General features: G+C 37.7%; 5 protein-coding genes and 1 long non-coding RNA gene across 18 annotated transcripts; 3 read left to right on the top strand and 3 right to left on the bottom strand.

Moving 5' to 3' along the window:
- Positions 1 to 981: 981 nt before the first annotated feature.
- Positions 982 to 5011, top strand: LOC128892393 (cyclic AMP-dependent transcription factor ATF-6 alpha). Of its 2 annotated transcripts, none has more exons than XM_054152773.1 (8): positions 982 to 1439; positions 1571 to 1768; positions 1854 to 2017; positions 2087 to 2300; positions 2385 to 2959; positions 3052 to 3206; positions 3318 to 3922; positions 4000 to 4183. In XM_054152773.1, exons 1-8 carry the CDS (start codon positions 1358 to 1360, stop codon positions 4041 to 4043), a joined length of 2037 nt encoding a protein of 678 aa, XP_054008748.1. In that variant the 5' UTR covers positions 982 to 1357; the 3' UTR covers positions 4044 to 4183. The 2 variants fall into 2 exon arrangements, with proteins under 2 accessions (XP_054008748.1, XP_054008747.1); XM_054152772.1 differs by having other exon boundaries at positions 987 to 1439; positions 4014 to 5011.
- Positions 5012 to 6629, bottom strand: LOC128892396 (sulfiredoxin-1). Of its 5 annotated transcripts, XM_054152778.1 has the most exons (4): positions 6487 to 6629; positions 6032 to 6058; positions 5420 to 5632; positions 5012 to 5311 (listed from the first exon to the last, which is right to left on the bottom strand). In XM_054152778.1, the coding sequence occupies exons 1-4, from the start codon at positions 6503 to 6505 to the stop codon at positions 5163 to 5165; spliced, it is 408 nt and encodes a 135-aa protein (XP_054008753.1). In that variant the 5' UTR covers positions 6506 to 6629; the 3' UTR covers positions 5012 to 5162. The 5 variants fall into 5 exon arrangements, with proteins under 5 accessions (XP_054008753.1, XP_054008755.1, XP_054008754.1 ...); XM_054152780.1 differs by lacking the exon at positions 6032 to 6058; XM_054152779.1 differs by lacking the exon at positions 6487 to 6629 and having other exon boundaries at positions 5967 to 6104.
- LOC128892397 (uncharacterized) lies at positions 6159 to 7375 on the top strand. Its single transcript, XR_008461081.1, has 3 exons — positions 6159 to 6297; positions 6977 to 7148; positions 7235 to 7375. It is a non-coding gene; the product is annotated as an uncharacterized LOC128892397 (long non-coding RNA).
- Positions 6502 to 8368, bottom strand: LOC128892394 (iron-sulfur protein NUBPL). Of its 3 annotated transcripts, XM_054152774.1 has the most exons (5): positions 8230 to 8368; positions 8019 to 8138; positions 7180 to 7508; positions 6737 to 7110; positions 6502 to 6671 (listed from the first exon to the last, which is right to left on the bottom strand). In XM_054152774.1, the coding sequence occupies exons 2-5, from the start codon at positions 8103 to 8105 to the stop codon at positions 6502 to 6504; spliced, it is 960 nt and encodes a 319-aa protein (XP_054008749.1). In that variant the 5' UTR covers positions 8106 to 8138; positions 8230 to 8368. The 3 variants fall into 3 exon arrangements, with proteins under 3 accessions (XP_054008749.1, XP_054008751.1, XP_054008750.1); XM_054152776.1 differs by lacking the exon at positions 8019 to 8138 and having other exon boundaries at positions 8230 to 8357; XM_054152775.1 differs by lacking the exon at positions 8230 to 8368 and having other exon boundaries at positions 8019 to 8223.
- Positions 8204 to 14285, top strand: LOC128892391 (uncharacterized). Of its 4 annotated transcripts, none has more exons than XM_054152771.1 (5): positions 8204 to 8319; positions 9315 to 9385; positions 9479 to 9817; positions 9935 to 12851; positions 12931 to 14285. In XM_054152771.1, the coding sequence occupies exons 2-5, from the start codon at positions 9354 to 9356 to the stop codon at positions 13147 to 13149; spliced, it is 3507 nt and encodes a 1168-aa protein (XP_054008746.1). In that variant the 5' UTR covers positions 8204 to 8319; positions 9315 to 9353; the 3' UTR covers positions 13150 to 14285. The 4 variants fall into 4 exon arrangements, with proteins under 4 accessions (XP_054008746.1, XP_054008743.1, XP_054008744.1 ...); XM_054152768.1 differs by lacking the exon at positions 8204 to 8319 and adding an exon at positions 8448 to 8579; XM_054152769.1 differs by lacking the exon at positions 8204 to 8319 and adding an exon at positions 8490 to 8626.
- A 941-nt stretch (positions 14286 to 15226) lies between these two features.
- On the bottom strand, positions 15227 to 21755 carry LOC128892388 (histone-lysine N-methyltransferase EHMT1). Of its 3 annotated transcripts, XM_054152765.1 has the most exons (13): positions 21060 to 21755; positions 20317 to 20986; positions 19648 to 20246; positions 19520 to 19570; positions 19337 to 19446; positions 18610 to 19252; positions 18203 to 18535; positions 17885 to 18113; positions 17600 to 17806; positions 17265 to 17521; positions 16932 to 17182; positions 16604 to 16779; positions 15227 to 16161 (listed from the first exon to the last, which is right to left on the bottom strand). In XM_054152765.1, exons 2-13 carry the CDS (start codon positions 20967 to 20969, stop codon positions 15999 to 16001), a joined length of 3672 nt encoding a protein of 1223 aa, XP_054008740.1. In that variant the 5' UTR covers positions 20970 to 20986; positions 21060 to 21755; the 3' UTR covers positions 15227 to 15998. The 3 variants fall into 3 exon arrangements, with proteins under 3 accessions (XP_054008740.1, XP_054008738.1, XP_054008739.1); XM_054152763.1 differs by having other exon boundaries at positions 20317 to 21755; XM_054152764.1 differs by having other exon boundaries at positions 19343 to 19446; positions 20317 to 21755.
- Positions 21756 to 21868: the final 113 nt, after the last annotated feature.

The following is a 21868-nucleotide window of genomic DNA, read 5'->3' as shown; positions in this document are numbered from 1 at the left end:
GTAGTGGATCTAGAAAGGCCACCGCTCGGTGATGGTCGAAACCCTAGACTTCGAATAAATCTGAAGTTTGCCGATATGTTTGTCTCGTTTCCTTCTTTGGGAATTGTTCAAAGGAAGAAACGAGACAAACACATCGACAAACTTCGGATTTATTCGAAGCTTAGGGTTTTGACCATCTCTGCCGCTCAGACCCACAGTGCGCGGGTTTAGATTCTAAACTTTAGAACGGTGTACGGAGTTAGTAAAGATTAAGAGGTAGAGAATGAATGAATGAACAAGGCTCAGTGTATGTTAGAGACAAGAAAACATAAAGTACAATGTAGTAACAATATTATAGCTAAGTGTATATAACAATTTATAGACTAAGAAACCCTGTATAAATTTTGTACCACATTGTGGTGTAACATAGACCTCTAGTGTCTATAACACCTTAAATAAATAAATAAATAAATAAATAAATGAATAAAGTACCAGTGACGCTATCGGTGGCAAAATGCCCAAGTTTATATTGGATGTTGTTCCATTAATACATTAATTTGTCGTATCATTAATACGATTCATTGCTTTACAATACTACAATATATTAGATAGTACGTCAAATTTATCTTTTTTACGAATAGTTATTTCATATCATAAAGTAAACGACCCTTTAGTTAGTTGCGCCATCTTACAGCAACTGTCGGAACTATTTTCTTTATAAACTTGGACATTTTCCCACTGATGGCACCACTAGTACTTTATTTATTTATTTATTTATTTATTTATTTAAGGTATATAGAGCCTCACACCACTGGTACTAAATTCCACTCAAAGAGTATTAGTCTAATATTCTTTGATTCCACTGAACTATAGTTCTGTGATGTTTTATGAATTGGCTGGTCAACGACATCGGCACTTATTTGATTAAATTCTAGTGATTTTAGGTTTACCCTGTATGTGATTCGTGTTTTACATAAGTACTCTATCTCACATAATGTTTGAATCGTGACAAAATTACAGTCTTACTGACACATACCGATATTTACTGTGTTTACGTGTAGTGTGTCGTAGCGTCGTAGACAGTAAGATAGTAGATAGTACTACGCCTACCTGTATGACGTTGTCATTGAGTTCGTGTGGTTCATAGAGATACCGGACGCGATGTAATAATATTTTGATCGAAATCAACATGTGTCCTTGTGAGTTGTATCGTTTTCGTTGAGAATTGATTACAACTTGCTCGCGTAGTTAGATGCCGGTAAAACGACTGAATTCGTCATTATTTAGAATAATAGATTATTAATGTCCCTGTCAAACTATTAGCGTTTTCGTAGTTTATTATTATTTTTGTTTGAAAGAAACCTGCATTTAGCGCAGTATGTTGATAAATCAAGATGTACAGTGGAGTGGCGTCGCACCGTCGGAAATTCAAATGTTTCCAGATTTAGAACTTATCGGCGGTAAGACATATGCTCTTCAAATAAAATATACGTACATATATCTTTTGTCTACCTATTATTCTGTACTTCTTCCTTTCCGCAATTCAATTTTACGAATAATGGTTGTAGTTACAAAATGCATTTCTCTACAGATGGCGATTGTTTGCCTCTTTCGGATGACTTATTTCAGACGTTAAGTTCCGAATTAGGTATGCCGCTTCTTTTAGATTCCGAGGTGCTTTCGGAAACAGACAACGATTTTAAAAATCAAATTACGAAAGATGTTTCTTTGGGAGAAACTGCGACTAATTTCGAGGATTTTACCATAGATGTATTGCAACAAAATTCAGGTAGACGTTTAACGTATCATTTCGTTTAGTTAAGTTTCCATTTTGTTAGGAATTTATGAATATTTGAATGTTATATTATTTGTAGATACAAATTTAGATCTAACCAATGATGTAAACATGGAAATTAAATTGGAGCCTGCGAGCCCTTACGTACATCTACCCTTATCTCCGGCATTGAGTCATTCAGAATCTAGTACATCGGAATCACAAATGGAAATAGACTCTGTTACTCCTGGAAATGATTTTAAGGTAGGGTTGACTTGTCTAAATATAATTGCATACGCTATATTTAACATCTAATGCATTGTTTTATTGCAGTCAACTTTAGAAACACCACCAATTTCACCTCCACAAAATATTTCCCCGTCCGTATCTCCTGAACCGACATTGAATACAAGCATTGCAAAACAAATAAGGCTTATGCCTTTTAAATCTCAGGTTGAAAAGCATACAAAGTTTATTCTGTCTAAAGAAAATTTGGCTAAACATGTTCGAGTTCAACCAAAGGATAATATACAGTTCACAACTGATGGTAAAGCACTAATTTGTTTTAATTAATGTTTACGTTTATTCCCATGTTATACATTATGTATTTATATGTTTTTTTACTTCTCAGAACAGCCTCGGAAAACTATATTTTTGAGCACGCAAAATTTTGTCGCGCTTACCCAAAAAGTTAAGCAAAATTACACGTCCTATCATTTATTGCCGACCAATGGGAATATCGCAAACCAAGCATCTGTACAGTTTTCACCACTGCAGATAAAGGCAGAAGCTAGCATGGTCAAAATACCACAAGAGAATCATGTGAAAGTAACGGATAATGTGCCAGACGCGTGTATACCAGGAAGGGAACCGTCAGTTACCGTTGCCGATACACCCTTAATTCTTAAAAATGGAACAACTGGATGCGCCTCTATAGTTGTGAAAAATGACGCATCTGGTTGCAGGCCGATAGTTATCAAGACAGAGAACTCGAATTATACCCCGATCGTTATAAAAAATGAGGCACAAGATATAGTCAATTACGCTGGACGACAAGAATGCGAAATAAAAGCATTGAAAAGACAACAGAGGATGATTAAAAATAGAGAATCGGCTTGTCTTTCGCGAAAGAAGAAAAAGGAGTACGTGTCTTCGTTGGAGAAACAAATTAGCGAATTGCAACATGAAAATAAACAATTGAAAATGGTGAGAATTACGATAAAGTTAAATGAGTACATTGGTGCGATAAGTTAGTCGCTTTAGAATAAATGATTGTAATTAAATTGCGCTTGTATCAGGAAAATACGAACTTGAAACAGAAACTCGCGGCGTTAGAAGATACGATGGGTACTGGTATCAAACTCAGGGGTATGAATCTCAATGCGAATAAGAAAAATGTTGCTATTCTTTTGGGAATGGTTTTGATGGTTTCCCTAAATGTCAATAGTTTTAGGTAAGTTTTTCGCGTACATCTATGAATTTGGTATTCGAATAATTGAATAAATGTTCATTAAATTGATTTAACGAAATAAGGTTCAAAAGTAAAGCTTCTTTTGTTACACAGTGGTATACTTTTGCAAAGTAATCGGTTGAATATGTTGTCTGCCGATGTTCCTGTTAATACACATGTCAGACGTGGCAGAACGTTACTTTGGACACTTAAAGATCAAATTCCCGAAGAAGACGAAGAGAGTTTTCGTAAAAATACGTCGATTCCTCAGCCAATGTGTCCAATGCACATCAATCAAAGTGAATCGATTCGTTTAGATTACGAATTGAGACGATGGATCGGCGGTGAATCCGATCAATATAATTGGACTACACCTAAAAAGGCAAAGACAGATTCTAAGCTTCTAGGAGAATTTTTATCATCGCCGTACGCGATGCAAAGAAAAACTAAAGATAAACATAAACTAAAAATAAACTTATCCCGAAAAAACAAATCCGAAGTACATCGAAAAACAGCAGGCTCGACGATATCGAACGCGGTGGAAGTTTTTTCTCCAACACTGAAAGAACATGCTTCTCTATTTGAAGCGTTAGGCAGAAGGGACGACACGTTTTATGTCGTTTGGTTTAGCGGCGAGCATTTGCTTCTACCAGCTTCGAACAAAAACAGTACAGGTAGACCAAGAATGTCGTTGGTTCTTCCGGCGTTACCTATGAACGGTAAGAATAGAACATCTTATTTATACTCGTATTAACATATAACCAATAGAAAAGTTCACATAGTAGAATTAATGTAGTGGAACTTTTACAGAAACATTTTCAACGCCTGCAAATCATATAACTATGATGCAAATCGACTGTGAGGTTACCAATACGCAACTGTTGCATTTACAACAATCAGTCATACCTAATCATTTGAAAAGCAATAGGTCTGGAAGCCATATGCGCGAAACTCCTGTGGCCAGTGATGTATCGGACGCGGTAACTGCGAATACGATTAAGAATTACAAACCATATTTTATTAAAGAATCCGATCAGAAAATTTTCCACGAAAGGAACGTGAAGGATGTTCGCGTTGATAAAAATAGCAAAGATTATAATAAGACGACCGCTTATATATTGAAACAAAAATTTATTTCCGAATTTGATTTGGAGGAAGTCAAAACTGAAATGTTAAGAGAGTCGAGGAAAACAGAACCACGAGCAAGATCTATGACATCGCCAAAGACGGAAAAGTAGAGATATCTATTGCCCTTCACCGGTGTTTATCGTTCTCGTAAAATGTAATGCGTAACAGTATCGTTAACGTAACACGAGATATAATGCGCGCACGTCGACATACATACATATACGTATAGAAATAGCTGGTAGCATTTTTATTGTCATAAATGGCTCACAATGCACGATAGATAGATTCGCTGGTAGTAAAAGACTTGTATATTGTACAGGTGTGTTTGTATTAAGTGTAACGTTATATTTATAACGCGGGTAATTACATCTTGTTATCGGTAACATATGAACGCGTGTATACTTATTTTAAGCACAAAGGTTAAAGTTACGTGTAGTCCATATTGGAAAAAAGCACTTTAAGCACATACTGCTGGAGGAATTGTGTGGATACTTTGTGGATGATATTATATGTGGATTTTAGCTGGCACTGCCTTAGCAAAACGATTAAAAGTATTTGGTATGTAAGTGCAAACTTACAATATTTGAAAGCCGAATTTCTACGAGTACAACAATAATGTGACATATTCTCACGTATAACGTATTTGTACTGATTACAGAAATAAAAGGACTTGAAACAAATATGGGCTAAAATGAATTCTTATTTATTACAGTAAAAACGTGGTTGGTGGAAAACATGGTAAAAACATACTACAAAATTAGTAATAAACCATCATTTTGTTTTCCGGCAATCCACTCGTACGGCATTTCAAAGAAATACGTACAAACGTGTTTACTTTAAGTTTGGCGTAGAAGCACCAAGGTATGATTTTAAATCTATTATTGTGGATTGTATTAGTTTAGCTTTTATGAATGGTTTTCCGAGTCTTTGATGGGCTGTGTATCGGTGACAACCGCCGAAGGAATAATAATAATCTCCACCTGTAACGAGAAAAGTTATAAAATTATATAAACGAATACGAATACTGCTATTTACTTATACTTCTAGTATAAACAAAAGATTACTAAAAATTATTAAAAACGTATTACCTTCGCTACCTTTGATCCACAGGACATCGATTGGTGGTACAAGCGATTCCGTTTCGGGATTTTTTAATGTGTCCATTAAACTTTGAACCTTTTCCTCGTCTACGATCGGAGGAATAGGCCTGATAAGTACATTCATTGGAATGTCATAAACCTCGGCATTTACATCAGACTGAATGCTAGTGGGACTTTTATTTCTCATCTCAGAATCTGGATCTATAAAAAGAAAGAGAAAAAGAAAAAAAAAGTAGAAAGTCACTAATAAATCATGCTGTCTTGTTAAAGTGCAAGACAACATGACACTTTTTTGTGAGCTATATTTACATAAATTCTTTTGCAGTGACATCGAGTATGTTACGAATTGCCTTATTCTAAGCGAGATCATGGTTAATACAAATTCGCCATATCCTTAAACAAACACATACATTCTAAAAATGTACGCGATGATGTTTATTGTCACTCGACACGTGTTACTCCGATATTATTTCGGACGATTCTTTTAATATCAGCAAGCTATATTAAACGTATATAGAATCTAAATACTACGCACAATATAAATACTCGCGATGAGTCATTCAGAAACAGGCAGGACGAGTGAAGAGTGAATTGTCTTACCTTCGCAGTTCGTAGCATAGAGGCAAACTGTCAAGAGAGGGGATAAGGTATCAGAGTAAGCGGGGATAAAAATGATAACAGAAAAGTTAAGAAAGATAACAGAAAAGTTACGGGCTAGAAATAAATTCTATAAAATTGATCAGCATTTTGGGAATTCCTTTGCGGTACGATTAACCTTTGACTGCAAATGCTGTATATAAAAAATTGTATTTACTTGGACAACTTACAGCGTTTAGTTTGAAGAAAACAATGTTCAGTAAGAATCGGTAATTTTATTCTTGCTTTTATTGTACCGAGACCTACTTTCGCGGCTGCGGTGTAACACTGTGGTCGCTTTTCTGTTGAAGCGTGCTGTAGTTAAAGGTTAAGTAACGCAAGGTGTAAATGCAGTAGTAAATCAAGAAACGAATTGCCTACAAATAAAAATTGACAATCGAAAAGAAACTTTCAAGTACCTGTTCGAAATAGTATCATTCTTCGTGTACTGGTTGGTTAGCTAAGAATGAAATTACGCGTTTCGCTAAATCTTTGTATGCAATGGCTTGAACATTATTCGGAGCAGACAACACAATCGGTTTACCAACTTCGCAACTTTCAGCTATATTCTCGGACAGCGGTACCGTTTGTAAGATTTGCACACCTAAAAAGAAATGCCAGAAGCTACAAATCTACGTTAATGTGTATATATGTTTACAAATTTAATACCAAGTTCTTCAGCCATCATTTTTACTCCACCGTTGTAAAGAGCTATTTGGTTACTGCATTTAGGGCATGTAACGCTACTCATGTTTTCTACAATTCCAGCAATTGGAATATTCAGCTTTTTAAACATGCTTGCGCCTCTTCTAGTTACTTCCATGGCAGCCTTTTGAGGCGTAGTTACCAATAACACACCGGAAACTGGCAGATTCTGTATTATGGACAGATGCGTGTCTCCTGTTCCAGGTGGGGTATCTACGACAAGATAATCCAGAGGATCCCATGCTACTTGGCGTAACAATTTATCGATTGCGCTCATTACCATTAATCCCCTCCATATTACGGGAGATTTTTCATCGATTAAAAAGCCCATTGACATGCTATGTACAAAAACAAGTTAACAATCTTGATTTATAGCGTACGCAAACACGTAATTTGTGTGTCCTTACCATTTTACTCCGTAATTTACAAGTGGTTCCATGAGATTTGCTTTGTTAACTACAGGGGATTGTCTTATATTCATCATCAGAGGTACCGACGGACCAAATACATCTGCATCGAGTAAGCCGATAGACTTGTTTGGCTTGAGAATTTTCAAAGCAGTCGATAAATTTACAGCGGTGGTAGATTTACCGACACCTCCCTTTCCGGATGCAACAACAAAGATTTGCTTAACGCCTTTCAATGGTTTCTGCTTTGGAAGACCACGTGCCATAACTTCCTTTCGTTTGGTTTCCATGTCTGTTTGCTTCTGCTTGTCGAGAAGAATTGAATGACTCTGAAATAAACCAAACAGTGATACATTATATGTTTGCAAGGCCCAAAATAAAATGGAATCGGTGGGCCCATTTACTAGAAGCATTTAAGAATGTATGTACATAGCGCAACATAAACAAATTATCTAAACGTACTGCAAAAGTTTTAATTGAGCGATGTCAATATTTGTTTATAGTTACTAAGTTGTTATAATAAAGAGATGTATTCTTTGCCTATTATAAATGAATGACATGTTTTTAAAACGTTGCTTTTGGAAGTTACCATTTAACGGGGACTCTAGGTAGTTGCTTCTCTTGTTTATACCCAGTAACAATATCAACAATTGAAAAAAAGTATTTCATGCGATAACTGCATTTCACCGGAAGTGTCAACGTCCACGTGGAGTTGCATTACCGCTCACGTTGTCGTGCGTATTGTTAATTCCCACGTGTGTTTAAACAAGTTAAACACGCTGCAACGATTTATCAAACATGTTGGAAATTAGCGTAGATAACGTAAAAGGTGTACGTACTAATGACAACGATCGGTAATTATTCATTCCGTTATGATCACACCGAAAACGTGTAAAAATTTTCGTAAAAACGTATGTAAAGAGCATCTTCGGTAGCGGTGCACGTAGAACCACGTAGAACTGTAGAATAATGTGGAACTATGCAGAACTCGACGAAACTGGCATGAACTGGCATTGGCAATCAGCAACAAGCACTTGTAACAGTTCTAACCTGATATTTCGAATCGCGTAACCCTAATCGTCGGCCGTCGGCCTTTGGCGACGATCAGCGTCGATTTGTTTCACTCTACAACTCCGAAAGGCATGTTACAGGATTTTTTTGTAAATTATTCTCGCGATGTAATCTCCAGTTCGATATTTGATTTATGTGTAGTACATCGATAACGATAGTAACAGTACGTTTCCATCTGTTTCCATCAGTTTTATTTGCACCTATCGAGCTTTTCGATGTCTCTCACCGAAGAGCAAAGAGTTTAAGACTGAAAGCAAGTAACTTGAATGTTTAACGCGAGGCGAGGGCGGTGCAGTTTTTCATCGCTGCTAGCTGCGAAGCACATATCAGTAATGTGGTGCATTTTATGTTTTTTTTTCGATGTAAATATGTGAATGTAAGTTCCCTCTTTGTTTTCGAAACATACAGAATGAAATTTCCCGTCCGTACATGTTTCCATTCTCGAATCGGCTGTAAATTTGATTCTATCCGAGGTGCCTTCGTTACATGGATGTATCATCGTTGTGCTATAGTTAACCTAGATTTTCAATTGTAACACATATCGACTTTCGTGCTTTCCGTAAATCGTATTATTTTAAACGTTTGTCAAAGTTTTGTTTTATTGAAACGTCACGTCTATAAATGTTTCGGTCAATATATAGTTATTCGGCAAGTTCCCTTGCACGAGTCGGGGCTAGATTCATAATACGAAAAAAAAACACGCGTAATCGTTTTGATTCATCGACAGAATTCTGAATTTGATCGGTACACGATACACGGAGTGTTATTCGACATTTTACGCGTGTTAAATAATAAAACATCCATATGTCGTGAAAGAAATTAATTAAGAAAATTGGTAATTAAAATTCAGTGTATCGTGCTGTATCTAGACAATTTGACAAAATTATGATGTTTTTACGCGAGTGTTATTCATTCTCAAATATATGTAGTTTGCACGAAGCACACATGTTTATAGAAATGTATACCTTGTCGTTGGGATACTTTGCAAATCGGCGTATATAAAATATAATTTCTCTTATATATAGAATGGAGTAAAGTTTACTTTAACTTGTGCGTTTGTATAGACAAACCGTGTTGTATTAACAAGTCAAGGTGCACAGAATATGGGCCTAAACGCAGCTGTACAAGCTTTAAAGTAAGTAGAAGAAAAAATATAATTTCTAAACGCAACGTAATCTTATATATAGTGTTTCATAATAAGGATTAATACGGTTTTTACGTTTATTAGGAAAGCCGAGCCATTAAAGGATAAAGTTCAACGCTGTAAAGACCTTTTGAATGATAGCGATGCATGGGTATGTCAACAACAGCTACAGAAGATATATCAACAAGTTCTTATATTGGATCTGGAATATGCATTGGATAGAAAGGTCGAACAGGAACTTTGGAACCTTGGATTTAAGAATTACATAGCAACTTTGCAGTCGCAAGCTAAGGATAGGAAAAATCCAAAACGTGGAGAATCGCAGGCTTTGCTTAGTTGGTGCTTAGAGGCAGCAAGCGGATTCTATTTAACGTTGCTGCAGGAAATTTGTACCGCGTTCGATCTAGATTTACCGTTCAGGAGGTAATTAATGTAAATAGCATTAACGTAGGACTTATCGTGTTATGCGTATGCGTATACTTGGAATCCGTACTTCGGTAAAATATTTGTGAATTTTTATGCAAAGTTTGTATTTTTCAGGAAAGGCTACATTTACGGATGTACGTCACCGTGGAAAGCTGTTGAAAAATTATCAGTGCCTCATAAATCGTCGTGTTTTTACGCGTGCCAATATTGCCTTGTGCATTTAGGGGATATTGCTCGTTATAGAAACGAGAGTAAACAAGCAGAGCTGTTCTACAGGCACGCGGTATCGTTATCACCGTCCAGTGGACAACCGTACAATCAATTAGCCCTTCTCGAAGCATCGCGCGGCAACAAATTGGGAACCGTGTTTCATTATACACGATCCGTCGCCGTGAAACATCCTTTCCCTGTGGCTACAACAAACTTGGCGAAAACGTTATCTTCCGCCTTGAACGACACCTCATTAAATATCGAGGGGAAAACTAAATTAACTTCTCAGGAGTACATAGCAGTCTTTTTGAAGCTTCACGGTGTTATTCACAATCTCGGGGACTCGAAGGTTGCATTTACGTACGCAAAATTATTGACGGAGACATTGACAGCTTTGGTCGCGACGGAAAGTTTCAGCTCTTGGATGCTCGTACAAATGTTCGTAATTAATTTGTACGCCTTGGAACATACGACGAGTGTCGTCGTTGGTAGTACCGAATCGTTGAAAAATGAACAATTTACGTTCGATGAAAAAATAGCGCGAGATTGCATTTTGGATCTCATAGCGGGCAGTTTATCCGCTCTATTACTACCTGTCTATACCATAAAGAATTCTATCGTCGAGTACTTCGCTTTGCCTTCTATAAAACTGTGCCTTGATTGGATCCATACGAAGCCCACAGTTTTGGAGGAAGTAGCGTTTACGTCGAGACTTCAAATCTGGCCTAGCCTTTGCGTGTTGTTAAACGCTTTGCAGAATTGTGTGGTCGATTTCCCTTACGATCAGTACGTTAAAGTACCACTGCCAGAGGATCGTGATTTACAAGGTTTCTTACCATTAGAGAAGAGTTTCGAGTGTTTGAAATTTACAAGTACCGATCTAGAGGGTGATACCGAAGCTTACAATAAACTACGGGCTGTTCGTATTCTTCGTCTAGGTCATTGTTTAGCCCAATATAGAATCAATGGTTCGCCGTTAATCGCTGTTACGTTAGGAGAAGAAAAAGGCGATAACAGATTCAGCTCTATGAACGAAGGAAGCGGACCGAGCAACGAATTGATGAAGGAACTGGAAGAACTCAGTCTAAACAAAGAAAGACAGTCAACGGTATCGGCTAGTCCGGTGTTTTCGGAGTCTGCTAGCAGCAAAGGTTCTACGGACGTCGACATGTTGGAAAATACGTTGGATAAAAGAATAGGTATATTGAAGCCTCAAGGTTCGTTGGAGCGCAGCAAGGATTCTAATACGGAATGTAACAATTTTGAAAGCAGCAGCGCGCTACCTGTAACCAGAAAACCAAGGCAGAATATCGCGATGCAAGCTATTATGCGACGCGCCGAAACTGAACAAAAACAAGTTACATTTAAAAATGTGTCTCCGTTAATCGTGGAAGAAGAAAACGAGAAAAAGGCTAAGGCGAGCGTGACGTCGCCGGTAAAGAGTGTGCCTGCCGGAAATAAAAATATGTTGTCAGCTATCGGAGAAGCAGGATCGAAACCGAGCAATGTTCCTAACGCGTCCGCGAGTACATTGGTCACCGTTCAGAATCGGTTACCTTTAATGCCTTTCGCCCCGACTACCGTACAAAGTCAGATCGCTTCTACTCAAAACCAAACCAAAGCAGCCAAGTTACAGCACGTTGTCTCGCAACCATCGCAAATCAACCATCTCGCCGCAAAGGAACAGCAAACTTCTGCGATGTTAGCTCCGATATCGAGTATATCTCAATGCGTGGGAACCATTTGTTACCAAAGTCCAACGTTCAATGTACAAAATCCGCAGTTTACGAAAAATTATATGACTAACCACGTAGGAAATATGCCGAGCTATCCGATTCAGGGACATTTTAGCAATTCGGTGCAACAACCAATCTCGCAAAATCTAACTTTACAACACACGTCCAATCAAAACAGACCTTTGCATCAGAGAATGCAGATCCACGGTATGCCACAGAATTCTTTGTTGCATCAAAACGTTGGACTTTCTTCCTCGCCGTCTACCCAGCAGAATGTTTTGCCAAATGTCTCGCAGAATATTACCTCTCAGCATTCTCAGGCTGGAAATCTTGGTATGCAACAAGGTATGGGCATGCAACAACAATGTCACAACTTGGACATTCAACAGAATCACAACTTGACCGTGCAACCGCAAACTCTTGCAAAGACCAATCTTAGACCGAGCACGATACCCTTACATAATCAAGTTGGTAGTCTAACTAGTTCAGCGATCGCGAACGCGAACGCTTCTACTTTGTCGACGTTGAATACATATCAAAAGAAGCTTCATCAAGCCGCGTCTATGGTGGTCCCGAATATGCCGAATATGACGAACGTACCGGGTAATACGTTAAGCCCGACGACTACGTCAAGCTTCCAGTTTAATTTTAACCAAAATGACTTTAATCAAAACGCTTTCGGTCATATATCTCCGAAACAGTTACCGTCATCCGTGTACAACAAAAGCTCGGACATGTTGGAATTTTCGTTCGGCAATCAGGTGGGCGTATCGAAGAGTCCGTCGCAATCAGCGGATAATTATCCGCTTTTCCATAATTACGAGACTACGAATTTCAATTTGTGGAAAGACACGCGACAATCGCAGCTTTCGGTACCTTGCTGGGGCACGACCGCGGGAGATACGCAATTGCACGGTAAAGATACGTCCATCGTCGAGAACTATCACAATTGGGAGGACACCGGCAATCCTGGAAATATGATCTCGCAAGTTCCACTGAGAACTTCTAATTACCAATCGGATTCGCAACATACCAAACAACACTTTACGGCTGGAAACAATTACGACCATTCCGGATCTCTAGAAGTATGTATTACCGTCGTATTTCGCGACTCGATCTATCGAACTGTAAATACTATTGATACCGTTCTATATTTGTCCACAGGTAGACTTGAAATCGACTCAACCGATCAGTACGGGGAACACCTATTCATTGTTCAGCAGTAACAACACTTGGGGATCTAGTTCGCAAGCTTGTAACTTGTCCAGTCAAGATCAAGCAAAAATTCGACTGAGTCAGCAGTCTTTATGGTCCGGACCTGGTCCATCTCCTTTGGAACGACTTCTGGAACAGCAAAAATCGTTACGCGAAGGAGGTACCTGAAGGAAAGCAATATAGATTGTGTCGAAGTATATTGGAAAGGGATCTATCCAATTTGTGGATTCAGCTAACCAAGGGGATCTAGCAAAACATACCACAATAAATATCATCGATTGTTCGACGAAAATGTTAAATTTGTTACAAACCAACAGTTAGCGAGAGGTTTTGTAGCCGCTTAGAAATTCGTTTAAGTAAAACGAATTAATACATACGTCCAAAGCGTTATGAAATACGCTCTAGAAATACATAGGTATTACTTACTTACTTATGCTAATTATTACGCGCACGGTAGAAAATAAAGTTATTCTAATAGCGCGTGTTGGCACACGATCGAGTTTTTCAAAATAGCCCTTTTAATTAAATCTATTAAAGCGTGACTAATTGAAAATTTAGTTCGGATCACGTAGTAGAAGAAACGAAGATTCAATGATAAAATAAGTCCTCGCCAAGAAACAAGTAGTATAGAGAGACGCATATACAGATCATATCGCTAGAGCTAGTAGCGTGTGTAATCTGTAGTGTGTAAGTTTATATCGTGAAAGGTATACATATTCCGGTCGGTTGGTTTGGTACACATTTGATACTTTGATTCTATGAATAAAATCGCAAAGAGAGCACCTTTCTTTTCTTTTCATTTTCGATACAAACATATATGTTTGGAAACGTACACGTGCATTCTATTTTTACATGTGTTTGATACAATTGTAATCGTTAGTATACATTTTGTATCGTATTAATCATCTTTAACGCTGTTGCGTATGTCTGTTTTCAACCACTGGATTTAACAGCATTGTTGTCTTTTAGTTTATTTCGTAACAATTATGTACGACTTTGCTTATAAATCATGCAATACAAAAAAGAAACAACAACACATAAAATGTACGAAATAAATATGCGAAATATCCACGTTTTGCGTCTAAAAAAGGGAGAGGGGTAGAACAGTTTCGAAGAAGACCGATGCGTTAACAAACACTTGGATTTACATCGAACGAAGCGAATGAAGTAATAATGTTTAATATCGGAAAGCTGAGAAAGAATTCAATGTAACAAGTTCCTGTTCTCATGAACAGGACGTTTATCTTAAATGATTAAAATTAAAAATTGCGTTCAATCATTTGCAAATACACGATGTTAAAAGTTGAATCGAAAATTATCATTTTTATTACACACCAATTCTCTTTTACCTAATATGATAGCGTATTGTACATATATATATATATATATATATATAATTATCTAAACAAACGGGTAAGTAACTCTTTGGTATATATTTTATTGTTTCATGAATTTTAACATATTTTTTGTATTGGCAATTGTATTATATTTTTTTTTTTGATATCGCAAGAACAAGTACTTATTTACCTTTGGGATAAGTAATCATTGACAATGAGTGAGAACTTTTAGGAAGGTCACCGCTCACTAAGCCGCTCAGTGAGCGGGTTTTAGTACTAGTGGCGCCATCGGTGAGAAAACGTTCAAGTTTGTCATTTACAAGATTATTTACCGACATTATGGTAATGTACCGATAGACCGGTTAAAAAACTCTGATAAGCAATGTAAACATAAAATATTGTAAAACGGACCAAAGAAAATTTTGTACAAAATTATAAGACAAAGAAAAGTGGTAACAGTCCGTAAGGACTCTATCGCTATAATAGAGTTCAATCGATCAATCAATTAGTTCGGCCTGTTCACCGCTAGATGACAAATCAGGGTTAGACTTAGTAGCGCTATCTAGCAGTAAAAAGAGGAACTACTTTCTCTGCAAACTTCGACATTTTCCCACCGATGGCGCCATTATTACTAACACCACTGAACTATATGTTTAAATGCGTGTATATAGGACGCCCTGATTACAATTCTAACTTTCAATTAAAATTACGCTTGGATCCCTCACGTGATAGCGTATAACAGATATCATGGATAAAACAATGATAAAGGCACCTAGCAGTCATACTTTGAAATTAGAAATGTTTTCAACGATACTCAAATATTCATAGTAAGCTACCGGACACGATCAAATTTGAAAAAACAATCAGTTTTAAGAATCGGGTATATTTGAAGCAACATCGGTATTATATTCAAAAGAACTACGTCTCTTTTATTATACAAAAAGTCAATAATTTGTACAAAAGGGTGTTGTACTCTTACATTCTAAACTGTTCGCGATGAATCGAACACGCGTAAACGATCACCCTCTGAAACTGAATAAGCGAAAATAGATCTCGTAATTTTAATAGTAACATAAAAATCGATACGAGTTTCGGACATACTGTACGTACCTCGTCATCTATACCAATGATTAATTTACTTTTTTCCTTTAAAACTAATAGTTCGTTTCGTATGCAAAATCATAACGATTAGAAGCTACACAACAGCGCGCACACCCGCGAACACATACATACACGCATGCATACTTATTTCACAGTCCATACATTGCGTACGAAAAATATGTAAAACAAGTACATATTATGCACATCGTAAAAGAGAATCGTAAAGTGGCACGTCTCGTACGGTGACTACTCGTCTTAGGAAAGAAACGACAATATAGCCAAGTACGGTGAAATTCGAGCAAACGAATGTAGATATTAACAACTTTTACAAACTCGAATCGGTACAGTGTAATTGCTTTTTAATACCGACATAATGCATTCTTCTGTTAAATGATCCTCGCAGCGTATGCAAATACCATCACCGTTTGTACTTGTACTTTTTCAATTTCACGAACCACTTACAAAGTTCGCTCCAACCGAAACTTGGAGATTCTGGATTAACACTCGACGTAATAAGAAGGAAGAACGTTAAAGTATCACTAGGATAGATTGCATAAAATTAGCTAAATTGTTTCGGGATTACGATGATTGAGCTGCCAGCATTTCTTCTTGCTGTATTTTCCTACGGTAGTTGTCCAAAGTAACTTGTATAGTCTTCTCGGAGTATCGGCAGTTTTCGGCTCCACAGGTACACGTGAACGACTTGCATTTTATTATCCAGAATTTCTCTCCATAATCGAAGCTGAAGGCAAACAATTCCGATTGGTCTTCGGTGATAAATTGAATAATGTTATTGAAAAATCAATGTTCAATGTAACAACTGCTCTTCGTGACGACGATCGATCGCTCGAAAAGTAGACTTGTTTCGATTCTCATTAATATATTCGTCTTCGTTTAAAATAAATGCCAATTCCAAAATTTACCATGTTCGAAAGTAACGAGTAAAAGGAAAAATACGAAAACGATTTTATGTTCACCCCGATATGGAAAGCCGACTAGGATTTCAAGATAGAATAAGGCGAAGAAACTATAACCACCTGCGATAAGGATTAGCCCATCAAAACCAAGCATGAAATGGTTTATTAACTAAAAAAAACTTGGCATGACATGTTATTTGGTATGACACTAATGTGTGTACAAGCGTTATGATTTCCACGCATTAATTGTTTTTTTTTGTAACATACCCGAGCTCTTCGTCCGCTTCGATTTCGCGATTCGCGAAGAATGCTATCCTAGGAAAGTGCAAATCTTGATGTTCGACGAACACTCGCACTGGCAACAGATTAGGTGCGCAAGAATGGTTTATAAAACGAGCAATATTTCCATATCGTCTCGCGTCGATACAATAAGTTTCCCCATCCTACGTGAACATAATCAGACAGAGAATACATACATACATGCATACATACATACAAACATACATACATATTTTTTCACTTTGAAAATATCTTTAATTTATTTAACCTTAAACGTTCAAGGTAAATACGTATCTCGAAAGTACTCGATACTCACTCTGTTATCTAAATCAAAAAGGTATGAATCGTCTTCGCGATGATCAGCCTCGGAATCAGAAATTATCTCACCGACATATTCACACACATAGGAACCTTTAGAAATGTGCCGCAACGTTCGAAGGCCCCAACCTTTTCCTTGTGTACGAAATAATTGGAATCTTTGCGTCAAACCATGTTGAACAACTCGATTATTACACGTTATACGATTACAATCGCACGCTGGATTACACTCGAATAACATTGGGGGGTCTAAATGAAGAACATTTATACATGTTTATACATGTCCTCTGATCAATTTAGTCTTTAAGATGCACATACTTGTCTTACTCACCTGTATAATTAAATTCTGGAATCAGCTTTCCTTCTTCGTCGTACCAACACCTTAAACTAATATTTCCACACAAACACTTTTCCGAACTGCAATTGTCTTCGCACCGGCAAGACTGTAAAGACGTTATGGTGCGATCAACATTTATATTACTGGTAAAACAATTCTCGGTCACGTACAGAAAATCTGTAGGCTTATCTTCGGAATCATATCCATTAACGCACTGAATCGGATTTGTTTCTTTACCGCGCGAAATATCACTGGAAAAGTAGATGGTTAAGTACAGTTTACAAACATTGTTCAGTCAATGAATAAGATACATTAAACTTGATAGTCACTTAGTTAAAATTTTTACTGTTTTTTCCCACATATGCTCGGAAAGTTCGTTAACTTTGGCATTCAATCTCAAAGCAGACATAGTATCTCCATCGTTCGTACAACAATTTACTGCTGTTTCTCCTGCAGCGTTCACTTCGCCTATCTTTGCACCTCGTGCTAATAACAGAATGCTAACCGCATACTGATCTTGTCTTGCAGCTATGTGTCTGTCACACGTTAAATATACTAAAGTTAGGATTTCGACGTTTACGTAAAGATAATTTAAACATTGTCTTCTTACTTACAAAGGCGTGTCGCCATGGACGTTAACAGCATTCACATCGCAACCTTCGTTAAGAAGCATCTCTGTAATTTCGGAACTTCCACTAAAAGCACTCCAATGCAACGCTATATTCTGTTCCGCGTCACGAATTAAAGGATCGCACTTTTTATCTACCAAAAATCGCGCTACATCGGCATGACAAAATTCACACGCCCAAATTAAACTCGTCCATCCACCATCGTCCACCGAATCTAACAAATGATCATCGATTATTATTTTACATATATATATAATTAAATTAAGCAGTATGTAATTTCTAAAACGATCAAATATTCATTACCTACTAATGTTCTTGGTGCTTTACACTCTGTTAAAATTATTCGACAAACTTCCAAATGACCAGATTTGGCAGCCATGTGCAAAGCAGTCATCCCATCTTCTCCTTTCAACGTAACATCAGCACCTATTCTTATCAAATATTTTACTACATCAGCTTGACCCTTGCTAGCAGCTAGCATTAAAGGTGTTAACTGATTTCTATCCATTACGTCTAATTGAGCGCCAGCTTGTACCAATACATGTACACAAGACAGGTGTCCCTTATCTGCTGCTATATGAAGACCTGTTCGATGAGCATAATCTCGGAATGTATGGTTCGCATTGTAGCCACATGCTGAAACATCACAATAATTTGTTAACAAAATATAGTAAATTACAAAGTAAAGTGGAGTTGGCATTATACTATACCTAAAACATTAACCAACTTCTCTAAATCCCCATTTTTTACAGATGTGTAAAGACTCATGATAGTATAGCGTTCCGGTCTCTCAGAGTTAACAGACGGTTCAGGTATTTTAATAACATCGGGTTGAATCAATGGACTAGGAGGACGTTCTGCCAATTTAGTATTGTCACCTTTCCCTGGCAAACTTATTTTAGCAGAGGGCAATTTTGAAAATTTCTTGCGAGTAGGAATGAAGACAGGTTTTCGTAGCCCACTCATGGCGACCATCACATCGTATGCTGTACTTTCGCTTCCACAATGTGGACACACACCTTTCTTATTCGGATAAATTTCACATTCACGATGATACTGGTGACCATTAATACACTGTACAAATCTTCCTTGGGAACAAAACAATCCACAAGAAGGACAACAATTATGTCGGAGAAGTCTCTCCTTGTGCATCCGGCATAAGATTATAAAAGGAACACGTGTACTAGGTCTCCGCATCGCGACATCGTTGCTATCCACCTCGTTGCAGCATCCAACCAACTTATTATCGATTGAATCTATCGCGGTACAATATAATGGTGCTCCAGAGCCAGTTATCGTTACATATAGTTGAGACCGTACTTGACACAAACATAACATCGATTGACCGTAAGACTGGAAGATATAGCAAACATTACAAACAAGGAATATCAGAAAATTATTGAATAAATAATAAACATAAACTTCTTCGCTACTAACACTAACTTCGCTCATAATCGCGGTCGATTCTGGCTTCGAGGCTTGTCCTTCTGCAGGACTGGGACTCGGAGCCATACTTCTCCGTGTCCTTTTAGCAGGTACTGTGCCTTCTATAAAGTACATAAAAATCAAAATATTTCTTCGACTCAATAAATGTCTATCGAACAAAACATCGAGTACTACCTTCGGGATAATCATTGTTTTTGCCTGTTTCTGCTATTGACGCAGATCCATCTATAAAGAATACCTCTATGTATTATCGTTGATTGGTTAAAAATACGAATCCGTATATAGTTTAATTGAATTTCTACCTTCGAATAAATCTGCCTTTGCGATTTTTCTTGCACCTTGGCTTCCTCGAGGCCGTCCCCTTTCTCGCTTAGGTCTACCTGCAGTAGCTGGTTTTAAAAATGGCTTTTCGATATCTGCTAGAGGTACGTCGTCGCTTGTGGGGCTGCCAATTGAGTTACTCAGTTTTGTTTGCGATTCTGCGCTTTTTATCATAGGAGACAATTTTGGCATACCGTCAAAGTCGGATGAAAAATTTTGAGACTCGTCTGGGATTGTTTCGTTTGCGATATTCTCCGACATAGATGAATTTCTAGAACATTCTAACGTTGAGTTTACCTCGGACATATTGCCGTTTCCATCGGTAATGGAAACTTCTGTTTCCTGATGTATGTCAGGAGGCTTAGTTTGTAACTGCTTATTCTGATCTTTTCCTTGGATCGCCTTCTTAGGCCTCCCTGGTTTATTATATTTCCTTTGTTTTTTAAATTGTAAATTTTCTTCCGTGTAATTAGATTTTTCTTTTCTCGCCATTGCGCTCTCCAACACTGTACTCTTCAATGACTCTTTGCATAGTCTTCTCGCCGAACGCTTAGGACCTGGAGCTTCTTCTGTCTGGTCGCTAAAAATGTTATGGAATGTTTACAAATATTGGATAGAATATGTATTCGAGATGAAGGAAAATAAAAAACCTAAGTGCTCTTAATCTAGGTCGTCCTGTTCTTCTTTTCCTAGTAACGGGAGCCTCGATGACTGCTTGATCCACCTGTTCCGCAAGTTCTATAGATGTAACCGCTTCATCGGTCTTTATTTTTTCATCAGGAACTGTGTTTTCCTCGAGTGTTGCTAGCTCTGCATCGTCCTTTGGTGGTTTTGTGTCCACTGTATCGCTCTCTGGTTCTTTGCTTTCGGAATCTTTATTATGTTCTTCTGCTTTACCTTCCTCTGAATCTGATTTTTCTATAGTATCAGAATTCTCATCAGAGTTCTCTATCTTTACAGAAACACCACCGATTTGATCACAGTTTACCAATTCGTCGGGAACTAAAGTGAGGTTGGAAGAACAGCTCGATATCTTTGTTTTTTTACCATGATCGGTATTCTCATCGATTGTCCTGAACGTAAGGACTATACGTGGGATTCCATTGTTATCTTTTTTTGAAATTTCCTGTTTTCCAATATTTTCGTCTTCTTTATGATTTTCATCTATTCCTATTGGACTAGAGGTGACATTTTCTTTTATAGGAACAACCTCTTCGTTGTTGTCGCCGACGGGTTCCGATTCGATTGCTAGAACTTGGTCAGGACTCGCCACCGGTTTTTCGACCTCCTCGTGATCCGACATCTCCGATTGATTAATTTCTGCGTTTTTTACGGGACTCACGCTTTTGTTAAATTCATTCGTCATACCTTCGAGGATCTGTTGGATACTGACCTTATCTTCGACCCTCTCGGCAACCATCATACCTTCCTCTTCGCCCCCTTCTTGACAACCCTCCATCGTGGCAGCTTCCTTGTTTTTAATCTCCGACATAATAATACTAAAATTTCTCACTGGAAACTAGGAATCTTTACACTTAAATAACGACTTCATCCCAAATTTTAGACAGTCATTTAAATTAATCGCTTGACGCCGAACAGTTACCGAACTCCAGTCCAACCGCCAACGTTCAACGTCAACGATGTCTTCCGCCAAATACAAGTAGCCACGATGGTAGCGCAACACGCCTTCCGAGTTTCGTTCTGACTGAATACTATGACCGATAGTTGAACGAATATCGTCAATATATCTCTCCGTGCACTTTCCAACAGCTTCGCTAATTATATTATCACAGAAACCATTTTTTCCAAAGTTTTTCGAGAATATATCTACGCTACGCTGGCGTGCCCCGCACAGACCTGGAGGCCATATTGATTGCTCACTCGCTCAGGGACGGGCCGATTCGAGCGATGAATTTATTTTTAAAATGATCTTCGACCGAGCCCTTTTAGCATAAAATTATATATTCTTTCTCTTTATCTCTCTCTCAGATTCTTCAACTTACAGGATCTCTTTGGTACACTGTATAATTATGCGAGAAAGAAACATACCTCGTCTGTAAAATAATACACGATCGAAAGCCTAGTATACCTATACATTCAAAGTAAAAAAGATAATGAATTCTTCTGTAATTCATTACTGTCAACTAGAATGGAGGAACGCTATATTTCCGGCCAAATTGTTTTATTTTACAACACATTTAA

The sequence above is a fragment of the Hylaeus anthracinus genome, unplaced genomic scaffold (genome assembly GCF_026225885.1).
Source record: "Hylaeus anthracinus isolate JK02 unplaced genomic scaffold, UHH_iyHylAnth1.0_haploid 12002, whole genome shotgun sequence".
NCBI lineage: Eukaryota > Metazoa > Arthropoda > Insecta > Hymenoptera > Colletidae > Hylaeus > Hylaeus anthracinus.
This window is presented reverse-complemented; position numbering and strand designations above follow the sequence as displayed.

What these genes read in the sequence shown, in the direction of transcription:
- LOC128892393 (XM_054152772.1), top strand. Translation starts at nt 1,358, where the DNA reads ATGTTGATAAATCAAGATGTACAGTGGAGTGGCGTCGCACCGTCGGAA. An exon ending in TGTATTGCAACAAAATTCAG is followed by an intron (nt 1,769 to 1,853) that starts GTAGACGTTTAA and finishes TATTATTTGTAG; the next exon opens with ATACAAATTTAGATCTAACC. An exon ending in CTCCTGGAAATGATTTTAAG is followed by an intron (nt 2,018 to 2,086) that starts GTAGGGTTGACT and finishes GTTTTATTGCAG; the next exon opens with TCAACTTTAGAAACACCACC.
- LOC128892396 (XM_054152777.1), bottom strand. Translation starts at nt 5,801, where the DNA reads ATGATCTCGCTTAGAATAAGGCAATTCGTAACATACTCGATGTCACTG. An exon ending in GTCACTGCAAAAGAATTTAT is followed by an intron (nt 5,633 to 5,740) that starts GTAAATATAGCT and finishes TTCTTTTTATAG; the next exon opens with ATCCAGATTCTGAGATGAGA. An exon ending in GTGGATCAAAGGTAGCGAAG is followed by an intron (nt 5,312 to 5,419) that starts GTAATACGTTTT and finishes TTCTCGTTACAG; the next exon opens with GTGGAGATTATTATTATTCC.
- LOC128892394 (XM_054152774.1), bottom strand. Translation starts at nt 8,105, where the DNA reads ATGCTCTTTACATACGTTTTTACGAAAATTTTTACACGTTTTCGGTGT. An exon ending in ATTACCGATCGTTGTCATTA is followed by an intron (nt 7,509 to 8,018) that starts GTACGTACACCT and finishes GGTTTATTTCAG; the next exon opens with AGTCATTCAATTCTTCTCGA. An exon ending in AATGATGGCTGAAGAACTTG is followed by an intron (nt 6,672 to 6,736) that starts GTATTAAATTTG and finishes ATTTCTTTTTAG; the next exon opens with GTGTGCAAATCTTACAAACG.
- LOC128892391 (XM_054152768.1), top strand. Translation starts at nt 8,517, where the DNA reads ATGTTTAACGCGAGGCGAGGGCGGTGCAGTTTTTCATCGCTGCTAGCT. An exon ending in CTAGATTTACCGTTCAGGAG is followed by an intron (nt 9,818 to 9,934) that starts GTAATTAATGTA and finishes TGTATTTTTCAG; the next exon opens with GAAAGGCTACATTTACGGAT. An exon ending in ACCATTCCGGATCTCTAGAA is followed by an intron (nt 12,852 to 12,930) that starts GTATGTATTACC and finishes ATTTGTCCACAG; the next exon opens with GTAGACTTGAAATCGACTCA.
- LOC128892388 (XM_054152763.1), bottom strand. Translation starts at nt 21,158, where the DNA reads ATGTCGGAGATTAAAAACAAGGAAGCTGCCACGATGGAGGGTTGTCAA. An exon ending in CCTAGATTAAGAGCACTTAG is followed by an intron (nt 20,247 to 20,316) that starts GTTTTTTATTTT and finishes TAACATTTTTAG; the next exon opens with CGACCAGACAGAAGAAGCTC. An exon ending in AAACAATGATTATCCCGAAG is followed by an intron (nt 19,447 to 19,519) that starts GTAGTACTCGAT and finishes TGTACTTTATAG; the next exon opens with AAGGCACAGTACCTGCTAAA.